General features: G+C 35.8%; 1 protein-coding gene across 10 annotated transcripts in view; it reads left to right on the forward strand.

The window, feature by feature from the left end:
• Window positions 1-17701, forward strand: part of ATOSA (atos homolog A) — a 113978-nt gene that overhangs the window by 76930 nt on the left and 19347 nt on the right. For 9 of the 10 annotated variants that reach the window (XR_003423091.2, XR_008299175.1, XM_027067273.2 and 6 more), the window contains 5 exons: window positions 8602-8786; window positions 9701-9903; window positions 10175-10300; window positions 11659-13507; window positions 15380-15499. Coding sequence is in view for 8 of the 10 variants with exons in the window: in XM_027067273.2 (XP_026923074.2) it covers window positions 8602-8786; window positions 9701-9903; window positions 10175-10300; window positions 11659-13507; window positions 15380-15499 (2483 nt within the window). In the remaining 2 variants the exon portion in view is untranslated. The remainder of the gene's footprint in view (window positions 1-8601; window positions 8787-9700; window positions 9904-10174; window positions 10301-11658; window positions 13508-15379; window positions 15500-17701) is intronic. The other variant, XM_027067270.2, reaches the window with a different exon arrangement.

Consider the following 17701-nt stretch of genomic DNA (forward strand, 5'->3'; position numbering starts at 1 on the left):
ATTCTGTGTCTCCCTCTCTCTCTCTCTTTGCCCCTCCCCTGCTCGTGCTCTGTCTCTCTTGCTCTCAAAAATAAATAAAACATTAAAAAATTTTTTTAAAGAAAACTATTGTCTTTGTGCCTTATTTTCTTCATCTGGAAGTAAGGTACGCTCCCTTAGAATTTTTGCCTAAAACAGAACCATGAAACACTTATCTTTGAGATTGGAACATAAAGATGAGAAACCAAAATTTTTTCAGTGTATATAGAATTTAACCCATTGAGATACATATCCATGAAATATTAAAAATATTATTATAAAGAAATGGATGGGCTGAGTTACCTATGGAACTGTTAATATAGTGCTTAGTTTTTCTTGAAGTGATGGTTGATTTGCACTGATCTATCCTTTCTTTTTTCATGTTCACATTTGTGGTAAGTGCCCCAAGTTTGAGCAAAGGTTGCCTGAAGTTAGCAGTACAACCTGTTTATGGAACACAGTGAAACTTACCCATGTGGAGGTGAAATTCATGACCTTAGGACTGTGAGCCAGCACCCTGAAGTAACCATTCGTAGCCTACATGGCTTACCTAAGTTCTGGGGAAGAGTATAATGTCAGTGAAAGATGAGTGTGGAAATGAGTTAGGAAAGGGCTCTTTTGTGAGGAAAAAAAATAGGGAATCAAGAAACTTTTCAGAAAGCTCAGAATTGTTGGAAAGGAGAAGAATCAGCCATGTTTAATAGATGAAAAAGAACAAGGAGTGGCACAAGCATGGAATAGGTCACAGTTTGGCTGGAACAGAGACTATGGGGGGAGCAGTAAAAGAGATGAAGAAGCAAAGGTGGAGAAAGTTAAGACTCCAAAGGTGGAGTCTAAAGCAACGTCACCTCAGTGTGTATCCAAGATGCAGCATTCACATCAGAACCTGGCAGTGCACAGCCAAGTGTAGTGTGGTCCTGGCCCTAATGTCAGAGTTTACATTAAATCAGAGGGCAGTTAGGGAGCCAGTAAAACAAACCGAAAACTTAGAATGAAGAGGAATGTGATGAAATGGCTCTTCAGGAATATTAATTGCATTCAAGTGCAAAGTGAGTAAGAAGAGGCTTAGAGTCCTAGACCATAGGTAGGAGACTGTTGTAGTAATTCAGGCATAAAATAGTAAGAGCCTAACTTAGGTTAACTGTCCTGAGGTCAAAAAAGAAGAGTTTAAATCAAAGAAAAATTTTAAAGTAAGATTAGTAAGATTTAGTGGCTGGATTTCAGGACCATAAAGAAGGAGAATCTCCTACCCTTGTCTCATAGACTTAGAAGGGAACTTCTTTTATTCTCATTTTGAGATTTGAAGACCATTTTGAGTGATGATGATGTGTATTTAATACTTACCTTGTTTTTATAGAAAGGGCTGTTGTAATACATGAATGGTCATTTTTCTCGGGACTCAGAAAGTAGACTTTTGTATTTATCATCTATACCCTTCAGAATAATTGACAATGTATGTCATGTCTGCCTAGTCTTCCATCACTGTCTACTGAGATCACTATTGTCATTCATGGTCACCAGTGACTTGCTTATTGTCAAATCCAGTGGTCACATCTTTGTTTACATTGTATTAAACCTCACTGGTATTTGAAACCATGGGCTCTGCCCTTGAAACTTTTTTTTTTCCTTGTGCTTCTGTGGTACAAGATACTTGACAGCTCCTTTTGCTGGTTCATCATCCTCTCTCAGATCACTACTTGGTGGAGTGCCTCCAGGCTCTGTCATGAGTTCCCAACATATTCCTTTAGGTAGCTATTGATTGTGAATACTCTCCAATTGCCAATGATTCCCTAAACTATATCCCTAACCCTGGACAACTACAGTAGCCTCCTAACTAGTATACCTACTTTGGTTTTTATTCCTATTATCAACATAGCAGCCAAGGTGATCACTTTAAGATGTAAATCAGGGTTGCCTGGATGTCTCAGTCAGTTAAGTTTACACGTCTTGACTTGAGCTCTGTCACCTCTGTGCTGACAGTACGGAGCCTGCTTGGGATTCTCTTTCTCTCTCTCTCTCTCTCTCTCTCTCTCTCTCTCTCTCCCTGCCCCTCCCCTGCTTGCACATTAGCTCTATCACTCTCAAAAATAAAGTTTTTTTAAAAAAAGTAAATCAGATCAAGCCATTTCTCTAATTAAAACCTCCAAAGGCTTCCCATTGAATTTATGACAAAATTTCAACTCTTTCCTCGAGAGCTTCAGAATCATCCTGTATAATCTAGTCCCTCACCACCATTCTGATCTTCATCTTCCTTTTCTTCTTGCTGCCTTTCCAGCCTCACTTACCTGGGACATTACCCATTCATTCTCACCTTAGACCCTTTGCTCACAATGCTCTTTCCCCTAATTTCTGAATAGCTAGCTCCTTGCTCAGATCTCAGCTTAAATGTTGCCTACTCAGAAAAGCCTTCTCTGAACACTTGATATAAAACATTCACATAAGCATTCTCATTTCACTCTTTTTAGACTTACAGCATAGCACTTCACACCATCTGATATTTGTCTTTAAAAAATTTTTTTTAATGTTTATTTTATTTAGAGAGAGAGAGAGGGAGACAGTGTATGAGTGGGGGAAGGGCAGAGAGAAGGAGACACAGAATCCAAAGTAGGCTCCAGGCTCTGAACTGTCAGCCCAGAGCCTGATGTGGGTCTCAACCCCAAGAACCATGAGATCATGACCTGAGCTGAAGGTGGAGGCTTAACTGACTGAGCCACCCAGGTACCCCACTATCTGCTATTTTTCTTATTAATTTGTTCTTGTTTTTCTCCACCACCACTAGAATATAAGCTCCAAGTCCCAGTGTTTAGGAAAGTGCCTGGCACAAAGGAGGTATATAATAGTACGTATATAATAAATAATTGTTGAATAAATGGAGTCTTAATACCAATATACTGGTTATGTCAACAGAGAATCCAGTTCTTTGAGCATAATCTTTTCCACTAATTCTTAACACCCATTCTCAGTTCCCTACATATAGGTTTCTCATATTGTTAGTATAAGACTCTAGATCTCACTTAATTTTTTAAATTTTATTTTTAAAAAGCAAAAAAAGCATTTGAAACTGCTAAATTATTTCAACCTATGCTGTTACCTGTGTTTGTCTTCACGAATTCCTATATTAAATAACTAAACTACAGCCTACTAAGTAGGAGTTCTATAAGACAGTGACTAAAATGTATGACACTAGGTAATGCTTTTATTTACATGTTATTTTTCAATTAAAAGGCCTTATAATTTATCTAATACCAATCAGAGAACAGTAGTTTATTTAAAATTTAGCTTATGTGTTTGTATGTTAGCTTTATGAAAGGGCTGATCATATTATATATACATCTTTCTGTGTACATGGCACATGTGATTGTGGCACAAATACATGATCATAACACTCTTTCTTTTGAAACACTATGTTTTCACTTTCAAGATATTTTATAGATATCTTTCCTTGTCAAAAGTAGACCTATATCATTATTTTAGATATAACTATACCACAGTATATCAACCAGTCCTGTATTATTGGACATTTAGGTTTATTCCATTTTTTAAATTGGTATAAACATTTAAATAAATATCCTTTAATATTCAGCTCAGTGTATGTGTTATTTTATACAAAGAGGATTTTGATTCATATTACCAGATTGTCCTTTATGAAGTTGAAAGGACCTTATTGTTAGAGAAACATTTTTTTTTTTTTTTTTTTTAGCAACCCCCCAGGTTATTCTCCTGTTTGTCTTGTCATTGTCTTCCATGTCATTAGAAGTGTGGAATTTTCTGCTACCTTGCCAGGCTTTAGAAGTAAAGTGAACCTTGAAGAGGGCACTTGTTGGGATGAGCACTGGGTGTTGTATGGAAGCCAATTTGACAATAAACTATATTTAAAATAAATTAAAAAAAAAAAAAAAGGAAACTGAACCACATATCTAGCAGCCCAGTGATGGGTAAGACCTTCTTCTCTCATTCGTTTTACACAGAGCTTTGAAGAAGCTCTGAGCTATCCTGGGAGTTTTTTCTGAATCACTATATGATGAGTACTGGTTCAGAGGGGCTCCTGGGGTTCCTAAGAAGGAGGTAGTGGTTCTGGCTTCTCTCCTAGGGTTTTTTCTGTGCTGCTTCTGAAGAACAGATTCATAGACTCTCAGGGTTGAAAGAACTCTTGCTACCACTTAACTAGCTGAATACCTTCAATCACACCCCTGGGATGTGTCTCTCAGTCTGTCCTTGAATATCCCTGGTGATAAAGAATTTACTTCTACTGAGAGTTAGTCCATTTTATCTGTGGATCACTCTGATCAGAGTTTTCCCAGTTACCAAATTGTTCACCTCTTTTATTAAACAGAACAGATGGGGAACTGTATAAGAAATAGCTAAACTCCACAGCCAGAAGTGCATGCTACTACAAAAGCAGCCAGTCTGATCATGGCTCTCAGTCAAACTGGTGTAAACCCAATCCTCATTGAGGTCTTGGAGGTAGAGGGATTCTAGAACTATGTTTTGATTCATTAATCTCCAGTCTCCAAAGATCTGTCCTTCATAGCCTGTGAAAACTTGTAACATCCTTTGTTTGCTTCAATGCTATGCTTTATATCAAATAATTTATTTCTTCTAAAATATGTAACTACTAGGTAAGATTAACAGTCCATATTTGTCTAGATATGAAACACCTTTTGTTTTTATAAAGGTACATTGTTTTCAGAGGCCCTAAAATCATAACTTACTTCTAGAATAAGCTCAAAATATCAAGTTCTATTGAGTGAATTTTCTTTAGCATGACATAGTTCTCAGTTATTGTTCGTATTCCTTATGGTAGTCTCTGCTGTCTGGTGTTTTAGAGGTTGACGTTATCAAAATTTTAACTATGTAACTTTTCTAATGGCCACTGTGATTTAGTATTCTCATTTCTTAAAATTCAGACATCCTTACATTTTTCCTGACAGTTCCTAAAGGTTGTCATCATAAAGTCACATGCATTTAGGTAGTATTTTATTTTTCATAATGCTACAGTATAATCCATGCTATTCGTTGCAGTTCTGTTTTGTTTTGTTTTTAATATGTGTTTTTGGGAGAGTACAGTGGAGGAGGGGCAGAGAGAGGGGACAGAGGATCCAAAGTGGGCTCTGCTGATAGGCTGACAGCAGTGCTGAGTGACAGCGGGGCTCGAACTCACTAACTGCAAGATCATGACCTGAGCCAAAGTCAGATGCTCAACCAACTGAGCCACCTAGGTGTCCTGTAATTTTTATGTAATGGTTACATGGATAACTAATATATAACTACTGTCATCTCTAATCTTTGTTTTAAGTTTTTCATTTAAATATTTAACACTCTGGGGGTGCCTGGATGGCTTAGTCACTTGAGCATCTAACTCTTGATTTCGGCTTAGGTCATGATCTCATGGTTTGTGAGTTCGAGCCCCACATTGAGCTCTACACTGACAGCACTAAACCTGCTTGGGGTTCTCTCCCTTTCTCGCTGCCCCTCTCTTAAAATAAATAAATAAACTTTAAAAAAAGTTATTTTTGTAATAGTTTAGTTTTTATCACTTTAAACTTGATAATTCCTGGTGTGTAAGCCATTATTTGCTAGGGCTTTAGAGATAAATTATAGTTTTGCAGGCATAAGGATAACACTGTCATTCTCCCCACTCTTTCTGCCCTTCCCCCTTTCATAATCTGACCTTGTAGGTTTTTTCTCAAGTATAGATTTTTTTTTTTAAGTAGTAGCACATAAATGTAAGACTTATTGCTTAGGCTGTGGATCATCCTTGGTATTCACATGGAGTAGCTGACATCTTGGCATCATTCAGCATTCCAAAGATTAGGAGCCACTGCTCTGTCACAATTCTTAGTTTTCCAGGATTACCTGACAAACTCAGGGAAAGGAACAGGATCAGCCCAGAGAAATATCTCAGGAGCTGAAATCATACCATGTAGCCCATGGCAAGCCTGAGGTAGCTTTGAAAACCCACAGAACCACCAGAGAAAGGGATTGAATGGAATCCTTTTTACGTCTTTTGATTCCCCGTGAAGGACACCAGGATTTAACTCAGTGAATCCCAAGGGACTACAGGAAACCTTTGATTTATAATCTAATTGATTTCTAGAGGAAAGTGGAAAGTTGAGATCACTCTCTTGTTTTTCTTGTCACATTATTATAAACTAGGGTTCTATCCCTGGAAACTACAGATCTTCCCTGACTTACAGCGGGGTTACATCCTGATAAGACATTTTCAACTTATGATAGGTTTAAGTGAAAAATGCATTTAACATTCCAAACCTAGCAAATGTCATAGCTTAGCCAAGCCTGCCTTGAACGTGCTTAGAACACTTACATTAGACTACAGATGGGCAAAATCATCTAACACAAAGCCTATTTTATAATAAAGTGTTGAATATGCCTGTAATTTATTGAACACTATACTGGAAATGAGAGAAAGAGAATGGTTGTGTTGGTACAGATGGTTGTAAGTGTATTGGTGGTTTGCCCTCTCCATCATATGGCAGACTGGGCCCTGGAGCTCACTGCAGCTGTGCAGCGTCACGAGAGGACCCTACCATATTGCTGGTCTGGGACCAGATCAAAAGCCAAATCACTTTCACACCATCGTCAAGTCAAAAAATAGTAAGCTGATGAGGGGCTGTCTGTTCCAATATGTATTATTAATATATATGTTGCATATTATTATTTTACTTACATTTTTATAAACATATACTAAAGTATGTAATAACAGTTTTTATAGCTGCAATGAAAGAAAGCAGGCATGAGGTAGTAGTGGTTAAGGAACCAGATTCTGGAGCCAGACTGTAGATTCAAATTCCAACTTCATTCTTTACTGGCTGGGTAATCTTGGGCAAGTTACTTAACATCTCTATGCTTCAGTTATCTTTAAAATGGTAGTAACAGTTTCCGCCTTATAGAGCTGCTCTGAGGATAGAATGAATTAATGTGTAGAAAGTACTTAGAACTGGCAATGTCTGACATTGTTAGTAAGTGTTCACTGTTATTTTATATGTTGCACATGGTCATTTTAGGGAATATTTTCTGAATGGTCTTAAAATACCAACTCAATAAAGTTGGCTTTGAAGGCTGCTGCTTTTCCAGATAAGCCTTCCTGATGCTAGAAATGGGCATTCTTCGTCATTTCCTTCAAGGCTATTCATAATCTGGCTCCAGTACTTTCTTTTGCACGCTTTCTCTATACAGATTCTCTACTCAGGTTGCACTTTCTCTCTCCTGGTTCTGCTCAATGCCTACCTCCTTTAAAAAAAATTGTTTTCAGTATAGTTGTCCCACAATGTTACATTAGTTCTATGCTGTGCTCATAAGTGTAGCTACCATATATCACTAAACAACGCTATTAGAATATCATTGACTATATTCCCTATGCTGTGCCTTTTATTCCCTTATTTATTCCATAACTGAAAGCCTGTATTTCCCACTCTCCTTCACAAATTTTGCCCATCTCCCAGCCCCCTTGCCTCTGACAACCACCAATTTGTTCTTTGTATTTAGAGGTCTGACTCTTTTTGTGTATTTCAATGCCTACCTCTTTTGCAAAATTTTACCACTGTTATCTGAAAAACGTTGGAATGTATTAAATGCTGTAGTGTTCTATTTGTTTTGAAGATGATTTATGAATCACGAACCCTTTGAGACTAGGGTCTATGCCATAGTACAATTCCGTATCCCCTGTCACTTAATACAGTGTAGCAAGTACTTAAAGTATGTGTTATTTAATTGGATTACACAACAAATTGAATTTGTGTGTGTACATTTGCACGAGTGTTCAACTCGTGTAACAGGTTAACACTTTTGAAACTTAACTGTTTCACAAACTTGGAGCACTTGCGAGAAATTTAAAAATTACTACAAATAAGTGAGAACACCTGCATATCAAATTGTTTGGAACTGCATAGTAACAATAACAACAACAAAATTCACACTTTATATATTGTAATTTGGGCCTGCATCTGCTGCGATAATTATAATATTTCTCCTTTTGAAACTACTAATACTGTAAGGCATAGGCAGAGAAGGACTCCAGAGCTCTGAATGTCCACAGCACAGATGGGTTGTAAGAATAAGGAACTAGATAAGAAAGGGACAAAGGAGAGAAAGGGAGAAACATGTATTTGAATTTGCATCCTTAATATTTAATAATAGTAATAAAACAGCTAAACAATATGACATAATAAGACCTTTTAACCTTTTGGTTATTGGTGAAATTTTGGGTATAAAAACTGTTGCACTTATCTGAAAAATATAAGATATCTAAATATCTATAGGATTATAAATTTATTCCTAAATCTTAGACATTTTAACTGAAATTGACATAAAAATAATTTTATGCTATAATTTCAACCATCTTTGTCTTAACTGAAATTTGGAATTATCCATTCTCTCCTTACCTTGTATACCTTGTGAATCAAGAGTTTACTGTATTTTAATTGCCTGATTTTTACCCCCCTTTCACTCTTTGTTACTGAATATACTTGAATATAGATTGTGACATTAGGTATTTTAGGTGTAAACGGTGAGTTCTTAACAAGAATACATTAAATTAGAGACTCATTTTTTTTTTTAAACCAGATACTCTAGATGAATATTTTGAATATGATGCAGAGGAGTTCTTGGTCTCTTTGGCCTTGTTAATAACAGAAGGACGAACACCTGAATGTTCTGTAAAAGGTCGCACAGAAAGTTTCCATTGCCCTCCAGCACAGTCCTGTTACCCAGTAACTTCCAAACATGAATGTAGTGACAAGCTGGCTCAGGTGAGAATTGTGTATTGAGTATATTTTCTTTTTCTTTCATATAAACTAGTTTAAATTCTGTGATCACTTTTGTTACATGACAATTAAAATGTTCACACTTAAGTTTAAAATCACTTATAACTACAATTAAAAAAATCCTAATCTTGGACCATAGCTAATACCCCTAACTCTTAAGCGATGCTCTTAAAGTCACAGTAGGTACCTTTGCAGATCAGCATGCAGGGTGACAGCCAAAATCATACCTGCCTTCTTACTCGCCAGATTTAAGATAATTGTTGCTATTGATCTTGTGTTTATTTGGTAGAATTATTTTCATGATTATTTTCTTCAGATTAACCAATTTCCCTTTTATATTCCTTTCTTTTTTCCTACGGGAGGATACTTTTTGCTATCATAGTAGTATTTTTATATAATGTTAAAAATAGTTATTTTGATAGGTACTGTATAATTTGCTATAGGGATTTTCCCAACAGTTTCTTAAATGTAGTCCAAAATTTTACATTTTTAAAATCTTATCTATTTTGAGCATTTAATGAAAATGAGATTTTAATATTTTGGTTTTTACTTAGAATGAATCTTTATTTTGTAACAATGACATAGTTAACAAACTAGGCTGGGCCACCTCAAGGCCTGTCAGACGTGGTGTATGACAGTTATTTTTCCACAAAATAGAGCAGAAATATCCCCCTCCCCAAGAAATTTTGCATCATAAATGTTCAGTACTAATCCTTGTACTCTAGAACTCACTAGTGTTAATCCACTATTTAATGAGGAAATCTAAATAAGCCTAAGCAAAGATCTACAGTTGACTCATTTCTCATATAGATGTCTATTTTACAATTATAATTTTAAACTGTAAATATAAAATGCCTTGGGTTATTGAGGTATTTCGCTTACATTCATTTTCTCTTAAGTGTCGCCAAGCCAGAAGAACTAGGTCTGAGGTCTTACTGTTGTGGAAGAATAACCTTCCAATCATGGTGGAAGTGATGTTACTCCCAGATTGCTGCTACAGTGATGATGGGCCCACCACAGATGGAATGGATCTCAATGATCCTGCAATTAAGCAAGATGCATTATTATTAGAAAGGTGGATATTGGAGCCAGTTCCTCGACAGTAAGTTGTTGAACTGAGTTTCAAGTTGTTCTTGCTAAATCAGGTTTTCCATTGCTTCTATAAATTATTTTAGTAATGTATCATGTCTTTGACTCTAATGATGTAGTAAAATTTAGACATTTAGTTCTCTGACTTCAAGTGACACTAGTAAATGCACTTCGATACTCTTGAAAGCACATATCCAGAATATATTTATTTTAGCTTCTGTATTTCTAAAGTTCAATCATTTTGTACTTGCTGACATTTAAATGATACTTTTTACTTCCCTTAGGAGTGGTGATCGATTTATTGAAGAGAAGACTCTTCTATTGGCTGTCCGCTCATTTGTGTTTTTTTCTCAATTAAGTGCTTGGCTGAGTGTTTCCCATGGTGCTATTCCACGAAATATTCTTTACAGGTATGTCTTGGGCAAAATAAGGACAGTGTGTATTTAACCTTGTTGGTTAGCTACTGAATGATATTTTACTTTTTAAGCAGTTTATTTCCTTCATTTCTAAATGTAAGTGGATAAAATTTACTGAAGATTTTCTCAAAACAAGTTAGAGAATTTAAATGCAAATCAGTATGAATTTTACTTTATTTCTTTTTAATTTGCTTTTTATTTTTTTAATGTTTGTTTACTTTTGAGAGAGAGGGAGACACAGAATCAGAAACAGGCTCCAGCTCTGAGCTGTCAGCACACAGCCCAACGTGGGGTTTGAACTCCCAAGCGGTGAGATCATGACCTGAGCCGAAGTCAGGTGCTTAACCAATTGAGCCACCCAAGCACCTCCGGCATAGAATGGTTTTCAGAGAGCTTTTTAGCTTTAAAGAACCCCCAATGGGCTTATGTATAAAAACTTTCTGGGCTGCCGAATTTCCATAATGGTAGACTTATTTAATTTTTGCATCTTGAAAACTGTAAATTTACAGGCTGCTGACCAAGTGTCTAATTGTTTCTTTAGGCAGTTGGCCCTGAGATTGAGTATCTCTTAATCACCTTGTACAACAGAATTAGCTAAATCCATTTATTTAGAGTAAATGCCATTTTTTTTTGTTTTAAGAAATAATTCTAAATTATAGTATTCTTGAGCTTTAATGCCTAAGTAGTCTAGTGTTCGTAAAAAGATCATCTCTAGGCTCTTTCCATAATGTCTATCAACTGATGAATGGATAAAGAAATTGTGATTTATATACACAATGGAATACTACGTGGCAGTGAGAAAGAATGAAATATGGCCTTTTGTAGCAATGTGGATGGAACTGGAGGGTGTTATGCTAAGTGAAGTAAGTCATACAGAGAAAGACAGATACCATATGTTTTCGCTCTTATGTGGATCCTGAGAGACTGAACAGAAGACCATTTGGGAGGGGAAGGAAAAAAATAAAAGATTAGAGAGGGAGGGAGCCAAAACATAAGAGACTCTTAAAAACTGAGAACAAACTGAGGGTTGATGGGGGGTGGGAGGGCGGGGAGCGTGGGTGATGGGTATTGAGGAGGGCACCTGTTGAGATGAGCACTGGATGTTGTATGGAAACCAATTTGACAATAAATTTCAGATAAAAAAAATCATCTCTATTCTAAGCATAAACTATTGTGCTTTTTATGTTGGTTTTATCAGAATGACATGCATGGTAAAGTAGCTGAAAGTAAACCCTTAATAGTAATTAATGCAAATAAAGAGAAGTATGTAACTGTTGAAAATTTTTTATAATATATGATAATGTTATAAGCATTACAATGCATTGATTCTGTATATTTCTATATGATTCTAGAATCAGTGCTGCTGATGTAGACCTGCAGTGGAATTTTTCACAGACCCCGACTGAACATGTGTTTCCTGTTCCTAATGTTTCTCACAATGTGGCCTTGAAAGTCAGTGTTCAGTCCTTGCCCAGACAATCTAATTATCCAGTTTTGACCTGTAGTATTCACACTAATATTGGCCTTTATGAGAAAAGAATTCAAGAACATGAACTTAAAGTCCATCAGCACCGCAATTCTAGTGAAGTAGAACAATGTAGTACAAATAGTTCACAGCGTCTGTGTAGCAAACAATCTTGGACCATGGCACCTGAAAGCATATTGCATGCAAAAAATGGCACAACTCCAGAATATACTGCAGCTGTCAAAAATGTCAAACTGTATCCAGGCACTGGCAGTAAATCTGACTATGGAACACGTCAAGCCAATATTATGGGCTTCAGTGGTAGAGGAGATAAAAAGTCACATGAAACACCAGTGAGAACTTTAAAATCATTTTCAGTGATTGATTCCAGGGTCTCTAGCCACCAGAGTTCCTGGCAGTCAGTTGGTGAGACTAATCCTTTAATAGGCTCTTTAATTCAGGAGCGACAAGAAGTTATTGCAAGAATTGCTCAGCATTTGATTCATTGTGATCCAAGCACTTCCCCTGTTTCTGGACATCCATTTAATATGCAAGAGTCTAGTTCACTTAATTCAAAACTTTTCCGGGTTTCAAAAGAAAATGAAAATGTGAGAAAATGTAAAGAAACTTTCTCCATTTCTTTTGGTAGTCCTGAGCTTACCTCCTCAGAAGACACCAGTGAGGGAAAAATTCAAGTAAAACCAGATACTCCTCGAAGTGAAACTGGCAGTTCCAATGGTCTTTATTCTCGTCAGTCTGTTGGTGAGACAAATCCTTTGATTGGCTCTTTACTCCAGGAGCGACAAGATGTTATTGCAAGGATTGCTCAACACTTGGAGCATATTGATCCAACTGCATCACATATACCCCGGCAGTCATTCAACATGCATGACTCCAATTCGGTTCCTTCGAAAGTATTTAGGAGTACATATGAAGACAACAATTTGTGGAAGAAAAACAAGGATGTTACCTCTGTTTCCATTTCCAATACAAAAATTTCCTTGTTTGAAGACAGCAGCGAAGGGGAAAACTTAATACCCAATAAATCATTTAGTTATTTTAAATGTAATGGTAAAGTCGAATCCTCTTTGAAACCTCAAATAAGAAGAAATCTGTATCAGGACAATCCTAGTGAAACCATCCAAAATACTTTTCAAGAGACACAGAACAAAGCCACTAGTTTATTGACTCCCTCAAATATGCCTCACTGCAAAAAAAATAACTTAGATTTGACAGTCAGATTGGAAAATACACTTTCTGAGTGTCAATTTAAGAAGCAAGAAATTAGCAATGAAACTGATAAAAAGTATTCAAATTGCAACAGTATTGACAAGCAGATTTGCACAGATAAGTATAAGGAAAAAAGAATAAAAAATGAAAATTCTAATCCAGAATATTTTAAGAATCATGAATTTGATAACTCCAAAAAAGATGACTCAAAAATAAAAGCTACTATGTTGGAAATGTCTGAATATTTGAACAAACATGAAAACAAGTGCTCAAATAAAGACTCAGAAAGGCCTAAGACATGTGAGCAAAATACTCAACTTAATAGTATAGAAAATTATCTCAATAAAGATAATGAAGTTCGCAAATGCAAAAAGCCAGACCTATTAAAAATTGAACAGGATAAGAAAGAAGAGATAATTGATGAAAAATCTCAAAACTGTTCTCAGAGAAAGAAAGTAAAAGACTGTTTGTCTACATGTGAACAACTGAAAAATACAGAGGTGTTGGTAGGTAACATCTAATATTTCAAATATAATTCTCAAACATTTATCATGGTTTCAATTTTGTTTACAGAAGATCTAGTTATAAAGGCCTAAGGTGCCCATTAATTATAGTAAATACAGTCAGTTCTAATAAACCTGCTACAAAACTAGTATTAACATCCTTGGAAAATAACCTACTTACTTAAGAGCAAATGCTAGGTGAATTCTTCCCATTGCCCTTTTTTGGTTATTTCAACACTAGACAATTGCTGGAGGGTAATTAGGAGTCAGAAATGAAACTCACATCAGCTTAATGTATCATTTGTTAGTAGCTCTGGCCTAATACAATGCACCCGTTGTAATGCCACTGCTCATTGGGCATTACATAGGGATTTTAGGAATATCTATAGAGAAGTCACGAGGCTGTTTGTTGGTTAGAATGCCTGGGTTCCTGTCCTGACTTCACAATTTTGACCTTAAGTCACTTAACTTCTAAAAACCTCAGTTTCCTCCGTTCTAAAATAAGAATGATAAATCTCTTTTGCCTATCTCAGAGTTGTGACAATCATATAATAGATTTTAAGAAATTTTGTGAATCTTTAATGTACTATATAAATAAAAGATACTTATTTACATTTTATTTAACTTTCTACCAAACCATTTTTTAGCTTTAGAAAATTATTATTAGGCAGAGAGAGGAACACCGAGAATCCAAAGCAGGAACCCAAGCCATTAGTGCAGAGCAGGATATGGGGCTCAAACCCACAAACCAGAGATCATGACCTGAGCCGAAGTCTGACGTTTAACCAACTGAGCCACCCAGGTGCCCCTGGAAAAGTACTTTTTAACTGTCTTGACCTAAATCTGAATGTCCTTAGTTTATCTTCTTTATCAGTAAAATTAGTTCTGCTGGACATAAGAGTTTTAATAATTGTACCATGTTTCCAATTTCTGTTTTTCAATAGAATATCTAACATGGATTGTATCAAATGGTAGTTTGCAATTTTCTAAAACTATAATTGTCACAAAAACAGTTAGCTTTTCATGATCCTTTCTGGTACCTAAAAGGAAAACTTAATTTGGCCACTGTATTTTTCAAGCTACTAATATTCGGTTTTTCATGCTCTTGTTTTAAATATAATCATACAACATTTACTAAGTGCCCAGACACTCTTCTGAATATTTTACACATATTGGCATAGTTAATCCTTCCACTAAACTATGAGAGTAAACTAGAGTAAACTCCAGTTTACAAATGAGGACCCTAGGACTGGAGAGCTTAAGTAACTTGCCCAAGGTCTTACAAAGCTAGTAAGTGGCAGAGCCAGGACCCAAATTAGACTTTTCTGATTTTTATGTGTTGCTATGAATTTCTAGTGTTTGGGTTTAAACTTGACTAAATTCTTAAGAAATAGCTTGTTTCTGTATCACATCAAAAACATGGTACTGCAACTGCATTAGATATATTTTTAAATTCACATTTATTGTATTTCTGTGTCGTGCTCTACCAAATTACATGCTTTGAGAACGACTCTTAATATTAACATAGTTTTATATTTTAGAATACTCTTTTTTCTACCTGTGAGTAGTTGTTTTTTCACAAATTAAAAGTATCAAATATTAGCTTACCAGATGTTAGACTCTGAGTATTTATAAATATGACCATATGTATAAGACGATTATATTTGGACATAGTTTCTTTAGAATATTTGAGTTTATTCAGTACTTTAGAAAAAAACTCTTAGACATTGTTTTATTAAAGTGTATATGTGTGTGTGTGTAGATCTAGATCTGTAGATGATTAACATTACCACCCAAGATGTAATATCTCAGTACATATTAGGGATAAGACCAAAATTACTTAAATGTTATCATTAAAATTAATTATTTTCCTAGCAGAAGACTATACCACTGAAACATTCAAGTGTCTGGCGGAAACATAATTTTCATTCCTTAGATGGGACCTCAACCAGAGCTTTTCATCCTCGAACTGGATTGCCTCTTCTCTCAAGTCCTGTAAGGTTTCTTTCTCTTATTTCATATTAATACTTGGAAACATCTAAAATGTTTACAAATTATTTTATCTGAATTGTAATTGAAAAAAATTTAAATGCACTTTTTTATTAAAAAAATTTTTTTTAATGTTTTTTATTTTATTTTTGAGAGAGACAGAGACAGAGTGTGAGCTGGGGAGGGGCAGAGAGAGAGAGAAAGAGAGACTCCAAAGCAGGCTCCAGGCTTCGAGCTGTCAGCACAGAGCCTGATGCAGGGCTTGAACCCACAAACCTTGAGATCATGACCTGAGCTGAAGTCAGCTGCTTAACCAACTGAGCCACCCAGGCACCCGAAAAATGTAAATGCCTTTAAAAGGAATTTCCAGTTAGAAACCACTTTTTAATACATTTAATAGCTATGTGTTAATATGAGAAAAGACTAAAAATATGAAAAAAATTAGGATTATAAAATTTCTCTGAAATTCTTGTGTCTAATCTTTTAATTATTACTAAATATAAAGAAAATATTTAGTGTCAAGTGGGTTTGTATAAATAAATTTGTATCTGAAGCTGGTTGACATCACCAGCTGAGTTATTTGGGAATCAGATTTGTGGTTGTTATTGATTTGGAACCCATGCAGCATCTTATTTTGAGACATATAAATTTCCCCACTCTACATTTACAAATAGATTTGTAGATCTGAGTGCAATGGTTAGGAGTCTTGCTTTGGAATCACCCTGACTTCACCCTAGCATAATGTCTGCTTTAGTATTATGGGGATGATTAATATAATTCCTAACACATAGTAAGCTCTCAGTTGTTAGCTGGTATACCTGCCATTTCAGTTAAACCTGAGTCAAGTGATCAATATCAGGGAGAAGTAAAAGCATATGTATTTTGCTACTGATAGAAGATAATTTTTGGTGCTTTGCGTGTTTTTTTTTTTTAAGTTATTTATTTATTTTGGGAGAGACAGACAGTGTGAGTCGGGGAGGGGCAGAGAGAAAGGGAGACAGAGAGAATCTCAAGCAGGCTCTGCACTGCCAGTATAGAACCCAATGTAGGACTCAAACTCATGAAACCGTGAGATCATTCCTTAAGCCAAAACCAGGAGTTGGACGCTTAACCGACTGAGCCACCCAGTCACCCTACTTTATCTGTGTTTTTTTAAGTAAACTCTAAGGATACAATATCTGGCCTATGTTCAAAAAATAATTATTGAATAAGAGATCTTGAATTTAAATTTATAACTTGGACCTTAGGTGTTTGTCTTAGAGAAGCTGAATTCCAAACAACTTAAAATAACCCCAAACATTTGACCTAGGTATGAGGTGCTTTCGAAAGACCCAAGTGATCAGGAAAAAAGATTTGTCAGCATCATACTGATAAAAAGAGCATTGTAGACTTCTGTTCAGCATGGTAGACTGAGTTCATCTACAAAGACTCTTCCTCCCAAAGACGGAAATCATGGATAGAATATAACCTTTAATAAAAATAATATGTAATACCTGATATAACCTTTAAGTACATAATATAATGTAAGAGAAAGAAAGATAAATGTCCAAATACTCATATGAGGCAAATTATGGCCCTCTGGGATATCTGAACCTAATTTAGTGCTAGGGTTTAATGCCTCTGCTGGGACAGGTACAAACAGGGGGTAGGGATGCAAGGACTTACTTGAAAAAACTAAATAGAAATTTTAAATATGAAAAATATTTTAATTGCTGTATACACACACAACATGTGTGCCTACAAATACAGAAGGATTAACATTGAATCAGAATCAGCTGTATAGCAATGTAGTGATGGGTGGACAGATGCTAAGAAAGCATCTTGAATAAAGTACAGAAAGGAAGAGAGTTGGTAAAATATGGAAGAGCCATGGAGGATTAAATGAGATGCTGAATAGAAGTGTAGTACAAATTCTAAAAGTAGAACTAAGTGGAACAAAGAAAATGCAGTATCAGAAGAAATGAAGGGAAAGAACTTTTCAGAATTGAAGACATGAGAATTTAGATTGAGAACGTCACATTAAGTTCTTTTTTTATCTATAATTTTTTTAAAGTTCATTTTGAGAGAGAGCACAAGCAGGGGAGGGACAGAAAGAGAGGGAGAGAAAGAATCCCAAGCAGGCTCTGCAGGGTCAATGCTCAAACCCAGGAAACTGTGAGATCATGACCTGAGCCAAAATCAAGAGTCAGACGTTTAACCAGCTGAGCC

The sequence above is a fragment of the Acinonyx jubatus genome, chromosome B3 (assembly GCF_027475565.1).
Source record: "Acinonyx jubatus isolate Ajub_Pintada_27869175 chromosome B3, VMU_Ajub_asm_v1.0, whole genome shotgun sequence".
In the NCBI taxonomy this organism is placed as follows: domain Eukaryota; kingdom Metazoa; phylum Chordata; class Mammalia; order Carnivora; family Felidae; genus Acinonyx; species Acinonyx jubatus.